Source organism: Polyodon spathula, chromosome 4 (genome assembly GCF_017654505.1).
Source record: "Polyodon spathula isolate WHYD16114869_AA chromosome 4, ASM1765450v1, whole genome shotgun sequence".
Classification (NCBI taxonomy): Eukaryota; Metazoa; Chordata; class Actinopteri; order Acipenseriformes; family Polyodontidae; genus Polyodon; species Polyodon spathula.
In genome coordinates, this window is record NC_054537.1 from 39093886 (window position 1) to 39113446 (window position 19561).

The 19561-nt window shown below is 35.5% G+C and overlaps 1 protein-coding gene across 2 annotated transcripts in view; it reads left to right on the forward strand.

Moving 5' to 3' along the window:
• Window positions 1-4753: 4753 nt before the first annotated feature.
• Window positions 4754-19561, forward strand: part of LOC121314522 (LYR motif-containing protein 4A) — an 85221-nt gene continuing 70413 nt past the window's right edge. For both annotated transcript variants that reach the window (XM_041247896.1, XM_041247897.1), the window contains exons 1-2: window positions 4754-4858; window positions 18288-18408. In XM_041247896.1, the coding sequence (XP_041103830.1) occupies window positions 4773-4858; window positions 18288-18408 (207 nt within the window). In that variant the 5' untranslated portion in view covers window positions 4754-4772. The remainder of the gene's footprint in view (window positions 4859-18287; window positions 18409-19561) is intronic.

Sequence of the window (19561 nt, forward strand, 5' to 3'; positions counted from 1 at the left end):
TTAGATCCTATTCCTATCATACTTTTAAAGAAATATATTCAAAAATAAATACCACTATTTTAAATATTATTAACAGTTCTCTTTTATCAGGCATAGTGTCAGACTCCTTTAAGACCTCAGTACTTTGATACCACTGCTGCAGACCTATTTCCAATCTCTCTTTTCTGTCCAAAGCATTAGAAAGAGTAATGGCTGGTCAACTCAATAGATTTCTTGATGCACAGAATATTTCTGAGAAATGTCAGTCTCATTTTAAGCCTTAACATAGTACTGAGACAGCACTAATCCGATTAGTGAAAGATGTTCTGCTGTCCTATGACTTGGTCTCACCTTTGGTTCTTGTTTGACTTGATTTAAGTGCAGCTTTTGACACCATTTGACAAGATTGCTCTCTTTTAATTGATCGTCTTGAACGTTTGGTGGGATTGTCAGGCACTGTCTTGTCTTGGTTCCGGTCCTATCTGTCAAACAGATTTCAGTTTATAAAAATTGAAGAGGTGACCTCCTTTTTATCAGATGTTACTTGTGGGGTTCCTCAGGGTTCAATTCTTGACCCAATTTTATTTTCTCTTTATATGTTACCCTTGGGTGACATTATTCGTAGACATGGAGGTAGTTTCCACTGTTATGCTGATGATACTCAGCTTTACTTGTCCCTCAAACAGAACTATGTATTTGCTGCTAACATTTTGAATAGCTGCCTTGCTGACACTAAGAACTGGTTGTTTAATAACTTTTTAGTGTAAAATTCAGACAAAACAGAAGTGATGATACTGGGGCCTCGAATGAAGATACACATTTGATTGATGTTTTATCTGATGGAATCTGTATAGATTTTAGGGCAGATGAAAAAACCTAGGTGTTATATTAGATACAGAACTTTCTTTCGAAGCACACATTAAAAATGCCACAAAAATGTCATTTTTTCATTTAAGAAATATTGCAAGACTAAGAGGTATTCTTTCTACACAGGATGCAGAGAGATTAATGTATGCTTTTATGGTCTTTTCATTGGGACTAACCACAACATTATTTCCCCCCTTCAACTTGTACAAAATACTGCAGCCAGAACTTTAACTTGGGTCAAGAGGCAAGATCATATCATCCCAGTGCTGGCATTTTTACACTGGCTACCGGTTAGTTTTAGAATAGATTTTAACGTGTTGCGACTAACTTATAAGGCTTTAAATGGTCTTGCACCTCCATACCGTAAAGCTATTTTGGAACCCTGTGTCCCCAATCGCCCGCTCTGATCACTGGATGCTGGCTTAATATCTGTACCTATTATTCAGAAAAAAATTCAGATGGTAGATTTTTTAGTTATTTGGCACCTAAATTATGGAACAACTTGACCATCACAATTAGAGAAGCCCCTTCAGTCAAAGTCTTCAAGTCTAGACTGAAAACCCGTTTCTATAGCCTGGCATTTTCATCCAGATGAGCTGATATCCTCATGCCTCGATATTGTTCCCACTGTTTTTATTTATTTATTTTCTAGATTAAAATCATATTTTTTTATACAGCTTGTATATTCTATTTTGTTTTTATTCTGTTCTTTTTTTAAATGCTTACTGTTGTTCAGTAATATGTATTGTTTTTACCTTTGTAAAGCACTTTGTGGTGACTTGTTGCAAAAGGCGCTATATAAAAATAAAATTGAACTGAATTAGCAGGGGCAGGGGCAGGCCAGCCTTGTAACTTGACAGGTTCACTAAATTCTTCAAGCTACACAAGGTTCCCTGTGACCCCACCTCACCTCAACAAATGTATAACATACTTTAAGGAAATGTTTCTTTCATTGCAGTTTGGAATACATTTGCTAGTACATTTAAGTAACATACTAAGAGTACAACTATAATAAGCAATACTTGGGAGGTATAAAAATATAAAAATAGCTTCTTCCTTTTTTTTCAACTCTTTCTCTATAAGCTGAATCCAACTCCTGATGTACAGGTGTTTTAGTTTGGAATCACAGTTACGAAATAATTGCCAGCTATTACTGCTGCTTTGTGGAATTCTGGTTTTTCTTGACGTTCTTTCAGTTTTGTAACTGCTGAACCCCAGATTTTTAAAGGACTTATGTATAACCTGTCACGTTTCTCTGCATTTTTTACTGTTTTTTTTTCTACCAAAATGCATGCAACATTTACAGTAGGCTCCATCAAATTCTGCAAAGACAAAATATGCGTTTTGTTTAATTTGTTTCTATTATAAAAAAAATAAAAAAAACAGTGTACAACAGTTTACAGCTAGTTTTCCTCATCTAACATCTTGTCCCATGACTGCTAACTGGAACACTGCGGCAGCAGGATGATCCTGGTTTCATACCCTGATGGCTTTTTTTTTTGTTTTCTCTACACTACTCTCATTGAAAAATAATGAATTGATACATAAACACACTGCTTATGAGATTTACAGTCTGTATTTTATTTTAAAACAATAATAAAATATCGTACAGAAAATCTCATGTATAAGCATTTCATTTCTATCATTATAAACATACTTGACATCCTTCATGTTTTAGTGGTTTCACAAATCGATGGATTGTGTATGTCCAATAAATAACTAATGTCGCTTCTGTTCAAATTGTTTTGAACGGCAGCCCCTGAACTGTAACTGTGCGTCAGTGATGGCAGTGGCAGGGCTATTTTGGACCTATGGGAGCCTGGTTATAGGGAGAGACTGATAATGGAATGGGGGCGATGACTCCCTCTTTTGGTTGGGGACTGGTGAGAGAGCAAGACCCCCTAATTGTTGTACACACTTTTATTTTGGCTTAACCACAGCCTACAGTGGTTTATCTTTACTGTAGTCGGTGACATTCTGCCAAACTACTTTATCATCCTCTACAGTCGCTGTTACTGAGTGGTTATTTTGCAGTAATATAAACCAAGTAGTTCGAAAACTGCACTTTGTTATGAGTCTGCCTTCATTTTCATGTAATGCTACAATTTCACAACCTGTTAATGCAGCACCATGATTAATTGTGTGTTAACTGTGCTAAAATGCCTAAAGTAAAAGCACTAAAATAATTTAGTTTCAACTTAAAATTATCTTTTATTATTTTTGCATTGTACAGTAATGGTAACCTATAGGCTAAAGTGCAGTAGGTATTCAAATGATTTTACTACTTCACTGTATAGGCCTACTGTACAGATTTATATTTTTGCATAATGTAATGCACACAGAGAACACATTAAGCACAATGATTTTTGACAATCTTTGTGTTTCCCCACATGTTCTGTTCAGCAAGGGACTAGTGTGTCTGTGCACTCATTTTTAATGAAAAATAAAATTTAGAAGGAACGAGATTCCAGTTTACCGATTCCCATCCTTCGGCTCACCATGTGTATAGCCTTGGTAACTTGGTAGCCTTCCCTAAAAAAGACTAAAAAAGACACACCTAATTCCACTCAAATAAAAGAGCTAAGCACTGTTGGATAGAAAAGATATTATAAGTGTATGAAACGAAACAAGAATAATATCTTCCACAATGACTTATTTCTTGATTATAACAATATTCAGCATGGGATGCAAAATGCAAAATGTTGCATTATAATAATCAGCAGGCATTTCCCAGTACTGAATTAATTATCATATTAATTAGGCAGTAAGATAACTTGTGACCTGCTGGCCAGCACATAGTCTGCTATCTTCTGAGCCCACAGTAATACATAAGATGATACCACTTTATCACAATTATTTAAGTAATGAACAGTATTGATCTTGTTTTAAGGTCCTGAAGGCAATCTTTGCTCTAAAACTAAACCACTTCTCTGGAAAAGGTTACTTCCCAGTGTTTTATAGGATATATTAAAACTTGTAATAAGTCGGCCACTTTTTTATTGGTTTCAATTAGATGGTCAGGTAGCCTAAACTATACATTAAAATTACCCGTGACTGAAAAGCTTGCCTTAACACAATGGCTGTGCATGGACAATTTTTAAGACAGATTAATCAATATTTTACATTAATACTCAAAGATAGTTTAAATTGGGGAGAGATTACCAGTAGAATATCACTCCTTTAATCAATAACAAAGTTTGTTTGTCTTAAATGCAGTTAGCATAACCAAAATTATCGCTAGGTTTTTTTTGTTTTGTTTTGTTTTATTTTTAAAAATTGTTTAGTCTTTGGCTTGTTTTTTTTTTATGTATATATACTGTACTTTAATTTAGGATTTAAAGATATTTCAAATACAACACGTAGCACCTAATTATCTTCTCAGTATTAGTTTCACTATAATGTTGGTATCTGCAGTTAGATTATGGCTGGGACCAAATCAAAACTTTGACAGCCCGCTAAAAACTGTATTAACAGCAGTTTTTTTTTGTAAGTATGTTGACTCTTCTACTCATAAAATGAAAACGCTATTAAATACAGTTTTGTTGAGTGCGGTTAATGGCTTGTCAAAGTTTTGATTTGGTCCCAGCCTATGTAACCTAAACCACAAGGAACAACACTCAACCAGCCTAGTAGTCGTCGCGTTGCTGTTGGTGTGTGGTTGCTGTCACTGACAGTGTGTGCCGCTTAGTAGACCTCACATTTGCCTTTATTTTTTTAAAAAAATGAAATGTTAGCGCAGTTTAATATTAAAATGTCAAATTATATTGGTAAAGTAATACACCATTCATAAGTAATATCATAGTAACTGCATACCAATTTCATAAGTACTTGTGAAACAAAGAGTTTCTGAAATATCTAATCAGGTCCTCTCTGTGTAAGCTGCTTTCTTGGGTCCTGCAAGCTGAGGTCGTCTGTTTGTTTGCAAGATGGCAGCCTCCAGCAGAACTCAAGTGCTTTCTCTGTACAGACTGATGTTAAAAGAAAGCAAGAATTTCACTGCTTACAACTACAGGTAAAAAAAAATTGTGAACAATATCGCCTACTACTTATGAAGCAAGCAAGTTGAATGCATTGCATTTTAATTTATATGTTGCTTTTAATAATGTAGCTTTAATATTGGGTGCGTGTATACAGTCCAATGTTTGATTTCATAACATTGATGAAGTGCAGAACGGCTTACCAATGTAAGTGTTAATCGAAGAAGTTTATCAGTCAAGCTCCACTAATATATAACCCCTTAACGCTTAAACTGTTTATTTGAACAGGGTGAATGATCCATGATCGGTCGTTGTATAGTCTACATGTATTAAGTACACGCTTGTGGTACTGTATGTAAAACAACATACGGTACCGTATGATAACCATGGCAATATCAGAGTTAACTGACCAGGGCAACTAGACTGTGCCCCCTCCCCCCATATCACAATCTTGCCACAACCACTATTTTATGAATGAAACAGGCTTTCATGTTTACACATTTAACCATTAAAACATGTGTTTTTTTTTTTTTTTTTTTTTTTTTTTTTAATTGTTGAATCTGATAGTTTGATTAAAATGACTATACCCTTATGGATATGCAAGGACTGTTAATTGGTTTTCTGTTTGGTGAAACATAATTCATGAAGATTCTGCTTCAGCATGCTTCTTAACAAAACCTTGAGTGTCCAGGCTGGAGTAATACAGTGACCTCTGGTGGGAGATTCCACAATTGTTTTCCCCTGCAGCCAGTACCTGGCAAGTCCAGCTTTCCATCAACAGTACTGTTGGCCTCTTCACTTAATTAATGATTTTATCCAACAACAGAAATGCAATTTAAGAATTACATATCAGTTCTAAAGAAATATTGTACAGATTAAAGTTTAAACAAAGTGTATTTCCTTCACTAGATTAGACCTGTACTTATTTGTTTTTCAATTTGCAATGTAAAAATGTGTCTGACGAAAGGCTTATTAAATAGTTTATACATGCTTCCCTCATGTCTTTTGATTATCACCCGTGCTGTTGTGGTCTCCCTTTTGAGTTAACATAATGCAGAGCATATGTAACAGGTAGGCCTACAGACATGGTTAACCGCAAGCAGAAAATGTGCTAAATCCAATAGTCGTAACAGTCTGTTGCATCTGGGGCCGTAACAGATTGTGTCAGTTTGTTTATTTAAAACATTTCTGCAGGAAAGCCCAGTTGAGGTGCGGTATTGTGTACTGTAGTAAAATACATTGTGATTAACAGGCTTCAAATTGGCAAAAAATAGGGCAAGGCCAAAATGAGCTTCAGTTCAGTACATTTGTGGATGGCACTACGGCCACTAAACTTAAGGCAAGGCCAAAGTGCAGAATGTTGTATAATTCATATATAAAGCTAATTATTGGCCACAGAAATTTAAACAGTCTAACTTAATAGCTAGTTATTTATTTAATCAACCAGCTTCCTAAACAGGGCACCAGACTATAATTTTTGGGTGGAACTTTAGGAGCAAGTTGTAGTACTCACTTGTTTGTTGCCTTATTATGTTGAATAGGTCAACTGTGCAGTTGATGACTGCAACGAACTCAGCATTTTATATTTGTGATATTTTGCAAGTGTTGTGTATGGAATCGGTGAGGGCACCTCTAACTGTGTACAGTTGCACCTCCCTTGCCCAGTGTTAGTTAGTGGAGTCCTGGTCTGAGAGCATGTAACACAACCAGTTCTTATTTTTTTTTTTGTGTGTGTGTGTTTTTTTAACTGTACATCTAACCATTTATTGTTTTAAAGTGTTAAATATCACTAACAAAAGTCAGGTTAAAACAATAAAATGTTTTTTTTATTATTTATTTATTTTTTATTTAACCTTGTCCTTTAATAATGCTGATAGTCAGTGTCAGGACCGCAGCCAGTAGTTTTGGGGCCTGGGACAAGTCCTATGAGAAGGGCCCCCCTCTCAATTCAGCAGGCGCACATTGACAGAATTTACCTTGTAAACAACCTTCTAATTTTATAATTTATTTTCTTTGTATTGTAACAAAACCTCACTTGTCACCTGTGAACAAAGACATATATTCATCTTGATTCAAGTACAGTAAACCTGTTTGAATTATTAATTTCTAAACTATTTAGATATACACATTCATGTTTTTGTATGTACAGTACTTATTCCCCTACAATTAATAGCCCATGTCAAAGAAGCAAAAACAGCTCACATTTTTCTTAAGCAGAGTTACAGACAGTAGCTTAACTGCTTGCTGTTATACACAGTAAAACATCGGGAACAGTTGAAGTGTTCTTAGCTGTTTATCAGTTAAAACACACTGTTTAAAAATAAAACTTGCTGTTCAGATTTTTAACATAGTGTATTTTCATAATGTCCAGCTAGTTTATTGTAATATGTTGTGTGTGTGTTACTTTGAGAAATAATAAAACATTTTCTAATTTTAACATTTTGAACGGGATATCACTAATATGGAAGGTTAAATATATACATATTTTAATTATTTCCTTTCTTAAATTCTTTTCTTAGGCTTTTTGAGTGTTTTTTTTCTTCCTAGAACACCAGTGCGTTTAGATCAGTGGTTCTCAATACAACCTATGCTTTTGATGAGTGATGACACAGCAGGCACTCGGGCAATTTTTGTCACGTGACAACTAGGGAATTGAGAAATCGGGGAACAGCTTCAATGGACGCTGTCCACCCGGGTGAAACACTATCTAAATGACGGAGGAAAAAAAATATCCAGAGCTTTATGAGAAAGATCATTGAAATTATAAAGATACAGACGAAAGGTAATATGTAGGATTTAATATATGATTTATTGCCATATTGAAATACCATCAGAGAAGACACTCATAATTTCCACATCATGTTGATGAATATGTACCAGTCTTGATCATAGTTTTATCAATAGCAATTTAATAGTTTTGTGGATCTGGCCATTTTCAAATCTGTTGCATCGCCTCTGGTGTGTGTGGTCATTTCGCTGCGAAAGTATGTTGTCACCCGATGAAAAATTGCATTGCAGCTGATGTGTAGCGACCTTTACTAGATCTCCCAATAGCCATTAAATTTCATACCTTGTCAATAGTTTTGTACATCTTTAGTGGTAAAAAAAAAAAAAATATATATATATATATATATATATATATATATATATATATATATATATATATATATATATATATATATATATACACACACACACACACACACACACTGTGTTACTTTATCTTTAATGTAGAATTGTGTTATGTGTTGCTACTATAGTGCCAGCAGTGATCAAGTCTAAGGGAGGACATACCAAGTTTTGCTTTAGTCCATTTAAAGTCCATCTGCTTGGAACATTTTGGAAAGTTTTAAAAATGATTTTAATTGTGTGTTTTTTTTTTTTTTATGTTTTTATGTTGACGGCCAACATCAACATCCACTTGCACCTGTTATTGTTCTGTAACTAATGATCCTAAATTTCTTGGCACTAGCTACCAGGTTGAAATGTTTGCAGCTTTTGCTCTAAACAGATGGGCTGCAATGGTTTGAGAGCAAAGTGGCTGTGTGATTACAAGAATTTTCAGGTTGGTGATTTTTTTCTCCTGAGGTAAAACATTTACATTTATGCCTGGAGTCGTCTTTAAGGATTGCCAGCCTCGATTACCGTAACAAAATTCTACACATGAAATTCATGCTATGCAAATTATCTTTTAAAAAGCCTTCACTGCTAATCACAAGGGAAGCTATCCACAGGGCTGATGGTGTGATAACAATACCTAATGCTCATTTTCTATGCTAACTAAACAACAATATGTAAATATCTATGAGAATACCCAGCTAACTCCAAATTATATATTACTATATTTATTTATAATTTTGTGACCAATGTGCATGGAGCGTTCGTAATTTAAAATGTCCTCTTTTGCTTGTATGTAACAAAGTTTATAGACTGTGAAGCTCATCCTGGTCACTTCTAGTTAAAGAATGAGGTTCCAGATATTTTAGTAGGGACTTTTTATTGAACAAATTGTTGGTTGATCAACAAAATCAATTTCTGATTGTTTTATGCAAAATATTGTGAGGCTGCATTTATTACATTTTGCTGTGTTCACGTAATGTCGGATAGATAGTTTAATATCCAGTTAACTACAAAGGTTAATTCTAATCTTGCTCCTCTTCTTATTTTTATTTTTGCCCTATTCTACAAGAGCAGTGTGGTCAGATGATCACATGACATTTCAGAATGAGAGAAAATAATGACTGGTCTGGAAATTAGCCATAGAGGAAAATTGTTACATTATCATATTGGGTTGACAGAAATCCAAACTACATGATATCGACAAAAGAGAGGAGGGGGCATTTATTGTAGAAACTATTTATGCTTAATTATTATAATTTTAAGATCTACAGTTAAAGTACAAAATACAAACTGGGTTGGAACTTGACTGATTAGCTTATCAATATTGCTACTGTAGACGGATGACTACAACCACGATTTAACTATTGCCCTCAAAATCTTTTGCTAACCAAAGTGTCATTTGGTTAAAAAGGGGTACCTGATTCTCATATTTAAAAGTATGTTAATACCTGGTATGATATCAGCTACATTACAACACAAGGGAGTTTCAAGTAGAAGTAATCAAATGTTACAGGGAATCCAAAAGTGCATGGAACAGCAGAAAGTAAGTGATAGTCTGCTTTCGATTATTGGTATTTTTGAGTGATTTAAATAAGCTCTATCCATCTTTTTGTGCATGCAGTTCAACAGCTTGATAAAATGCCGGATAGACTTGGAGAGATGAGTGCTGGTCATCGGTCAGTAGATGCTGTTTTTTGGGTTAAAGCAGATATTGTATTGCTACACATACTGTACTGTATGAGCTTTTTGGTGTAGCACGGCTGGTGATAATGTCTTTGTAGCAGAACTATGATTTCATTATTACAAATTTTCAAGAGACAATGGGATGTAGTTCATACTGTAGCCAGAGTCAGTATTTCTATCTCTTACCTTTTTAAAATACCGTAGAAAGTATTTTGGTGATGGTTAGATGGCCCCAGGAAAAACACTAGCATAGGGGTTCCCCAACTGGGGGCAGAGGACCGTGAGATTATTTTCATGGGGGCAATAGCTCGTACAAAAACGTTCCCTCCCAAATGACTCTGACGAAGCAATGTTACCCAGACCAGAAGAACAATTAATTTACACAAATGCTGCTGTTGGGTGCTTGGGGTTATTTTGAGTGTAATATTGACGTCCACTCGTGTCTGCGCTAACTGTATGTACCAATATACAACATACAACAAAAGGGCGTGATACATAAACAATATAGGCAATTATATTAATTCTAACGTTCATTTAAATTTAAGAAAATAAATAAATGAAAAAGAAATGCAGGATTTCTGGCATTGAATAGTTTTTTTTTAGTAGTTTTTTATATCTTCCTCCTGCATAAATAAAGTGAAACATACCTCTCCCACTTAGCTTTACAGGCGTGTTTATGTTGCATATGCAGTCAGACAGTCTACAACTGAGTACAGTAGTTATGGAGCGGCGACAAGGGCGGGGAGAGGAGACACCAGACTGTTGTTGTTTTTATATTTTTTTCAATAGGGGAAGTTAGCAGGGCGATGTTCCTGTGTGGGGGTAGGGGACAGGCAGGCATGAACACTTTTTAAGTTCAACACCAACCCGAAATAAAATATTCTTCCTGTTATTAAGCAGTAGTATAATTGGAAGCCATGGTATTTAAAAATAACAAGCCAGTTTTCACTTCAGTGAAGTAGGCTACAATATTTGTTTTCATTAAAAACTTGTTTATTGAAATTAATGTTCAGCTTCATATTGAAGCTTGTTGTGTACTACTCAATCAATCAAACCATGTAGTGTAGGAATTTTGCTTGTATCGTTCAAAATGTTTTTCAAATCAAGTAAGCTTATTTCATTAGTTTATAAAAAACAACAACAGAGTCGCAGTCCTTCTTTTGCAGCCAGTGTCATCTTTATGGCATGTAAATGGTAAAGTAATTAAATGTCCCTGTCAGTGAACAGTCTCTGTTTAGCGCACGCAAGAACTTGCAGAATGGATAAAACTGTTGAAAATTGCAGGAATACCGCATTTGAGAGCAAAACATTTAATGACATTTTTAACTTTGATAGCTGAAGAGGTGCTGGGGCTATGCCTGATTAAGCCCAAATAATGCGTCGTCATTTTGCAAAAAGTTGTGAGGGTTATATACCGAGAGAGAGTGTATATTACGGTTGATTTCCTGTGTTAATTTATGTTAATTTATTAATTTCTGCAGTGCTGCGATAATTGCAGTTTCTCCTCAACCCATTTTTTCACTCACTTATGATTATACGCAAAACAATCGAAACGCAAGCAGAGTTGCAAGAAAGGTGAAAAAAATTGCAAGACCCCAATTATTTTCCCCAAACATTTTTAAAAAGTATTTACGTTCAACCCTTATGACTTCTGATTGGATAGTTGTGGAAGAAGCTGATCTCCTATTGGTTAAAAGAAACCCAGAAATGGTTGCCTGAGAGCCTCTGGCAAGGCACAGACTAACCTTTTAAACTTAAGGTGTTTTTTGTAAATGAACAAATAAGTGATACTGCTTTCTTAATACATAAACTTAATATTTAAATACTGCAATGTAGTAAAGTGAAAAAAAAAACAACATAGTTTTTAGGTATTAGCGGATTAGAAAAAGTCGTGTTGTGTAATTTATAACAGTTCGTGGTCAAGCGTGTAGTTGTGATGTTTAAAAAGAAAAAAAATATATATATACATAGTGATTTGTGAAACTATTAACATGAATATTATACCAGTGAAAGTGTTCCAGTTAGCCATCATGGGACAAAATGTTAGATAAGGAAAAATAGCAGTAAAATGCTGCATTAAAAAAAAGTATATAATAGAAATAAACAAAAGAAAAAACATATTTTGTATTTGCAGAATTTAGAGTCTACTGTAAACTTGTCGTGCGTTTTGATAAAAAAAAAAAAAAAAAATGCAGAGAAACTTGACAGTTAAACACAAAACTGAAAGAACGTCAACAAAAATCAGAATTCCACGAAGCAGCAGTAATAGTTTTCATATCAGTGATTTAACAGACTAAAGCACCTGTGCATCAGAGTTGGATTCAGTTTATAGTGAAATAGTGGGGAAAAAAATCAAGAAGCAGGTATTTTTATATTTCAAGAACTCCCAAGTATTGCTTATTATAGTTGTACTCTTAGTATGTTACTTAAATTTACTAGCAAATGTGTTCCAAACTGCACTGAAAGGAACATTTCCTTAAAGGTATTGTAGCGATCATGGTTAACGCAGGCAGGCACGTCACACAGTGCGAGGCAATCCACACACAGATGGAGGGCGGGCGCGAACCCAGGATCTATCGCACCAAAGCATAGCACTGGTACTGCTGTACAAAAGAGCCAGCTCCATTGCAAGCAGCTTATATTGGTGTGACAAGCTGACCGTGAGTGGTGATGTCAGGCCAGATGCAGGAAGCAAAACACAGCAAGGTACTGCAGGGCAAAGGTGCATGGTGCACCGTTTATTTAAACAAAAATAAATAATATATTTAAACAAACAAAGACTTCTCACAGAGCAAAATGAAATAATCAACAAAACAAGTCACGAACACAAAAGTCACTTCATGTCCGGCTGGGCAGTAGCCTTGACGGTTCCTTTAAGTTTTGTTTTTAAATTTCTTCTTTCTTTCCTTGCTTGCTCTCGTTCCTCCTCTCGAACACCCACAGTGAGCAGTGGGAACTGCAGGCATTTATATTAGTGACCGATGGATTAAATACAAAAACAAAACATATGGCTACAATAACAAAACACGGCTGTGCCGTCAATACATTTTTAAAGTATATAATAATTTCATAATTCATCGTCATTTAAATAAAAATATATATATATATATATATATATATATATATATATATATATATATATATATAATAATATATAATAATAATACAAAACAATACATTTTATAGGAGCAGGGCTCTGCCCTGCCCCCTTCTCCTGCACAGGGTTCCCAACCTTGTTACAATCGATCGGGCGTATGTCTTCGTGTGTGATTACGTCACCTACCAGCCCTGCTACTGCCTTCCTCCGTGCACGCTACTGTATGTTTTACATTTGTTAAGGTGAAGTGGGGGTCACAGGGAACATTTTGTGTATCTTGAAGAGTTTAGTGAACTTGTCAAGCTACAAAGCTAGATCCACCCTTGTTAATCACTAATTGATTGATTGTATTCACTGTTAAATAAAACCAAAATCCTAGTTTTATAGTCTACTTTTTGGTGTGTGTTTTGAGGGGCAAGTAGATTAAGAAGGACAAGTATTTTTTTTCTAGAAAATTGCACACCCCTGTTAAAAGGTATAACAATTTTTGGTGGTGGTCCTCAGTCAAGGCATCAAAGTTTGGGAACCCCAGCACCAATACATTTAAATAAAATTGTTTAACCTACATTTAAAATGCACTGTTATAGGGGAGCAGGTTTCATTTTCCCAAAGATGCCAGTGTCAATTATTAAAAAACCTAATAATACCGGATATTTATACCTGCTTTATACTGATGGTGGCATCATGTTGGTGGAGCATCATTGTTCTGTAAATAGTATCTGTACCCAAATTAAAGACATAAAAAAGCCAAACTGAGAAATACAGACAAATGCTCATAAAGGCTGCATATGTTACAAATTAGAATGCACTGTAAATAAGAATAATGGTCATTCACAGGGCCTTCTTTTTATGCTGGTGTAATTATTGACATTTTGATACCTTAGTGTTCATTGCAACAGCACAGAGGAGAAAAAAGGGACACCCCCTTTAATGCAAATATCTGCATTTCAGTGGGTACCAAGCAACGTACCCATGTGGATTTTCCTTTTGTTGGGTTTTGTGTTTCAATTGGATGTTTTCATTTTACAATTCCAGCTGCTCATGAAGCTTATGTAGTGTAGGAAACTAGCTGCGGCACCACCCGCAAACCAGAAGTAGGTTCCACTTTTATTAAATCCTATTAGCAATACACCCCCTTTGTCCCATTATAGATGAACAGGCCTTAATTAAAAGTACACACCATCTGTCGCTGCCAGGCAGCAGGGTGGCACACAGCGGCCTACTTTGCCTGATTGATTGAGATGTATTATTTATCAGATCCCAGTTTTTGTGAGGCAGTCGCAAGGAAATGTCAGTGTCTGATGTGGGGATCATTAATGGCTTTCCAGCACCCTCTAATGGCACCCCATTGTGTGAAGCTGGTACAGTACAACGTGACAGTCTTTTGCAGCTTTTAAATGCCTCCCTTGTCAGTTAAGATGTCTGGGCTTTAGTGGTTTTAAAGGTGGTTTTGTCTGATGGATTATATGCTCAAGAATATTCCATTCTTTGAGATTTGCATAAGGTCATTTTTAGAGGAGTTTGCGCAGTTTTTTTAAAAATGCAGTTTGCAGTCTTACGTAAAATTATTAGTATCCCCTTAATATAGGGTTTCGTGTTATAACACTTAGTTATAGTAAGCTTCCTGATATTAACCTGCATGTGAATGTTTTGCTTCCAGGTTACAGAACTAGTATCTTGTTTTTGCTCTAAAACCTGCCACCAGTGACCATTCCCTGAATCACTGAGCTCTCAGACTTTCTTTGTGTACACCTACACATGAATAATAAACAAACTAAAAATAAATGTTTTCCTTGATAGATCAAAGGATAGGTGTTTTTTTTTTGTTTTTTTTTTTAATCTAGTAGTCGACAATTGATTTTTTTTACCCCATTTTTCTCCCAATTTGAAATAACCAATAATGTTGTTTTAGGCTCACTACTACCACCCCCACGCTGACTCATAATTTTAGGAAGCTAAAATATATCTTTGGGTAGACTGTTGCAAATTTCCGCAGACAAAATTTTATTGAGAAATGGACAGATATCCCTCCAGAACAATAAACAGCTTGCCATCCATGTGGCCTGTTGCAAGTGTTACAGTATGGCTGATAAATCAGATCTCTTTGTGCAAACTCATACATGCACACATACAGAGTGTATCTCCACCTAATTCCCTGCCACCTTAAACTCGATTTTACAAGACATACATTTCATCTAATAATAATTAGATTCTGTGTGACCCAGTTGTTGGGGAATGCATCATAAAATCCTCATAGGAAATAATTTCACCTCAAGATCCCTGGGACCTTGTTTGGTTGAATTTAAAGGTGATCTGTACCTTTCGCGGCTGGGGGTGTAATATATTTCCATTTTCTTTTCCAATTATGGTATTAGAAACTAGGCGACCAATTAACACCCATATGCAGAACAAGAAAAAAATGCCTTATCCATAATTGCTTTGATTATTTTTACATTTGAATAAGCATAGTCTGATGATCTGGATTCATATTGTTTATTGAAATACATGGCTTGTGGTCCTTTTATTAATTTACGGTAAAATATAGCTTAGTTCCTAATTGAAGTAAATACACATTGTTCCAGTGCCAGGATGTTGACTTCCAGTAGTTCTTTTTTTTTTTTTATGTGAAGTATTTGTAAATTAAAGTATTTAAAGTGTTTGCTTGCAACTTTGAAATTCTGCTACCTTGTACATGCGTACCATAGTTCCCTTTCCAAGAAGTCCTCCCTTTATATCTAAACTACCTCATTGCAATAAACATTGGCCTTTTGATATTTGCACTTCAGCAACAGGTCACATTATATTCTTGTCTTTTTAAGCATAAATTCAGAACTCAAATCTACTGTAAACCCAGGCAGTAACAACTATGATTATATAAATCATTAGTGTGTAAATAATACTTCGAATTCCATGCACAATTATTTGTTGTGGTACATCAAGTAACGCTGCTTGGGTGGTGATACTGACTGAGACAGGAGATGTATTTCCTAATAACATACAATTTCCCCCAAATCTCTGATCAGAAGCACAGTGCTCTAGACAGCTTAGCCATCATGTTTTGTTCAGGTTGGGACTGAACATTCTGACTGCCTTCAGAAAGTAAAAAAACAAAAACAAAAAACACCTCGGTGAACACATGAAGAAAGGTAAGCCCGAAGAAGCCTTGCAGCAAAACAACACCTTAACACTCTACTATATCAACTAGGGGATGAGTACCAGCCTCACTGTGGACAGAACGTTTCTTTAGACTTGCTAAGTGTCCCTCCTGGTTTTTGTTCTAACCATACCCTAAATTAGTTAATTGGACCAGTTATGCTTCTAATACGGTCCAATAAAGTATTTTAGAGTGCAGCTGGAATGAAAACCTGTAGGGACACCAGCCCTCCAGGACCGAGTTGTGCACTACTACTTTAAACCATGCTTTGTGATGTCCACGATACTTTATGTACCAAGCTGGTACTGCAACAACCTTAAGAACTTTGTTTTGATGTTTTTGATCCCAGGAAGTTATGTTTAGAAGTTATAAGTCTCGGACCCAAATGATGAAACAAAAGTTCATTTTACTCCTTTGTATACAAATTATTTTATCGCAGACAGTTCTGTTAAAGCAGATTGGAGACATCATCATAAATCAAATGCACAGAGGTATTGTACTACCACCCATGCTTGTGATATTAATAGCTAAATGGGTTAAGTTTGTATAAATTACTGTTGTATGCATGGCTGGAAACATCTGATGATTCTAGGGTGTGTTCTGTATCCCACAGAGGAGAGAGACAAGAGAGTTTATTGCTTTGATATTTAACATTCATTAAAATATTTTCATAGCCGTTAGTAATCAGCATCAGTAAAGTCATTTGTAGTCTGAATATGAAACTGTGTATTTAGGTTGATTTACACTTACTGAAATCAATTTTTGTGGATTTGGGTGTTAAATATGGGATGACTATTTATGTATGCAAGTGTAACCCAACTAAAATTGGGTTTCTTCTAAAAACCTGTTCCTCACTAGACACGCTTTGGAAAGTGATATTTTAGCTCCCACTCATGCACTGTATTCCAGATAAATGTAATGCTGCAAGACCAAGTAGTCAGTAGTCACATTGTGGACAATATCATTATTTTCCTTTTTCTCTAACTTGGGCTTAAAAACACAGACTGTGAAAAGGTCTTACTTGCTTTTAGCATAACAACTTTTGTAGTGATTATTTATTGATTTATTTTTATTTTGTAAATCATTTACCAGAAGTCTCCAAGACTTCACTTTTGTGAAGTCAGTTTACCTGCCACCATACTATAAATTAAAATGTGTGTCTATGGTGCACTTAGGAATGGGATAATAATACCTGCTTCAAAGGAAGTGAATCTATTGTGTAGTGGCAGGATAAACACTTCATCTGAAACAAACTGAAAATAAAGCAAAAATGTAAATTGATCATTTAAACATCCTTCATGACATTTGACCGAAACACCGACAGCAATGCATGTTTAATTTAGATTTTGTAGAATTTAGAGTTTGTAATATAGTATTTTGCCTCCGAAGTCACAAATCATGCATTTCACGCCACAAACAATTGAATAGCACAATTGTACTTAACCTAATTCGTCTGGGACAGTGCACACCCCAATTGTGCATTCCCAAAGGCAGGAATCAGTAACCAAAACAACTTTCCAAAACCTGAACTAAAGTATGTTCTGTGACCCACAGAGGAAGGGGAAAAGTGAGACCCAGAAAATAAATAAATAAATACTGCCTATGCTTCGATAACTAAAGTTCATTAAATTATTATGTCCATTTTCTCACAAATGTATAATCTACCTGTCACAAAGACGGCCGGAGTGGGTGGCGTCAGACCAGAGCCAGGAAACAAACAACAAGAGAGGTGGAGTTTGGTGGAGCGGAGCGAATGGTCTTGCTCAGCATTTAATAAGTGAACAGACAGTCAGGAAATAAAAAGGTTGCAACAAACAAAAACACAGGACACGGCACTTTCGCCAAAATAAATAGACAAACAAAACCAACTACACAGACAAACACGGTGAGCTTCTGTTTTTCTTACAATTATCACAATTACCTCCGTCTCCAATCCCGTTCTCCTCTCACCGAACACACAACCCAGAGTGGGTGAAAACGTGCAGCTTTTATGCAGCTGTACCGAGACTCGATTAGCAATCAATCGTTCAGTTGGAGTCGCGGTACAACTGCACGTGAATTAATAAAGTGCAATTCCCCGTGCTCACATATTGTTACATTTTACTTGCACGTGAAGTGCTGTGCAATCCTCATGCCTAAATACAAATATACATTTTAAACACTTGTGTTACACAGACCCGTTTATCTCCCGTGTAACAATGACTATACACCATTATTAACACACAACATATAATACACACAGGGTCAGGCACTTTGCCACACTACCTCAGATGGATAAACATTTACATTAGAATATAGAAGTTGTGTGAATAAAATAGTCTCACTGTGAAAGTAAGGAGTCTCAAAATAACTTTTGACTAGACTTTTGACATGAACAAGATAAATGAGAATTGTTGTATGTGTGTTCCAGGACTTACGCCATCAGGAGAGTAAGGGATGCCTTCAGAGAAAACAAACACTTGGAGGATCCAAAAACTATTCAGGCACAGCTCATCAAGGCCAGAGAAAACCTAGTAATTATTCAGCGCCAGGTAAGACTGTTCTCAATTCCAACCTGCATGGCAGCTCTATGTTTAGCAGTGACTTGAGCGAAATTAGTGGGCCCATTTCCTGCCTGCAAACTGCCTAAGAGAATTCTACTTGCCAGTCTTTGAGAAGTTCAAAATAAAAAGCTAGTTACCTTTTTGATTAGACTTATTCTAAATTGTTCAGTGCTTTGTGATAACTTTGTTATGAAAAATGCAATATAAAAACATATTGTATAGTAAGTGACAACATATTTTAATTGGTTTGGATTTGCAAAACATTATTGAAGTACATAGAATGAGATGCTATTAGAGGTTGAAGTATTTAAATTAAGGAGACATTTGTTTTAATACATACAGCTTATGCTTTAGAACACTGCTGTCAAGATGGCGAATGGGACTCGGTTTTCCAAAATTAAAAGTATTAGCAGGGTTGCCAGATTGGGCTTGTATTTTATTTATTTTTTATTGCGCATGAAAAAATGGCTTTGGCCGGGTGCTTAATTTTTGGGCATTTGTGTGGGTATTACATTTGGATGTATTTTGCATGGTTTTAAAGTCTTAACAATATTTTTAAGCAAAATACTTAGCTATACACAACCCTTACTGTTTACATCACTGTTGCTAAACACTGTAACAATAACAAGCATCAATATCTGTGGCTATTACGTAAATTGTATTATGGGTAATGTATGTTTTGCGTGTGCCTGATAACAGAAGATATGTACAGTACCGATACAAAATATATAGGAAAGAGTGGAAGTCTGATCATGAATTAAACGTAGACATTGTTCTCTCAGATATATGTTGTTAAAGATGACAGTTGAAATAGAATGGGACTAACACTGCTGTCAAACACGTACTCCACATTTGATTTGGATTGCAAAGAAACAACCCAATTTCAGCCTGATTTACAGCAGGCCCCTCGGGAGTTTGTGGTAAAGTTTGACAGCAGCATGTATAACATGGCTAATGCAAACCATTTCAAGGTGGCTGCATGTGTACATAGTTTAATGGAAGTTTAAAGACATATACATTTCAGTTAGGGTAGGTTAGATTTTCTTTACATTTTAAATGCAAAGGTTTATTGATGTATAGTATAATTGTATTTTTTTTTTAAAATTAAAATATCTGTATGGCTGTACTAGACGCTTAACCC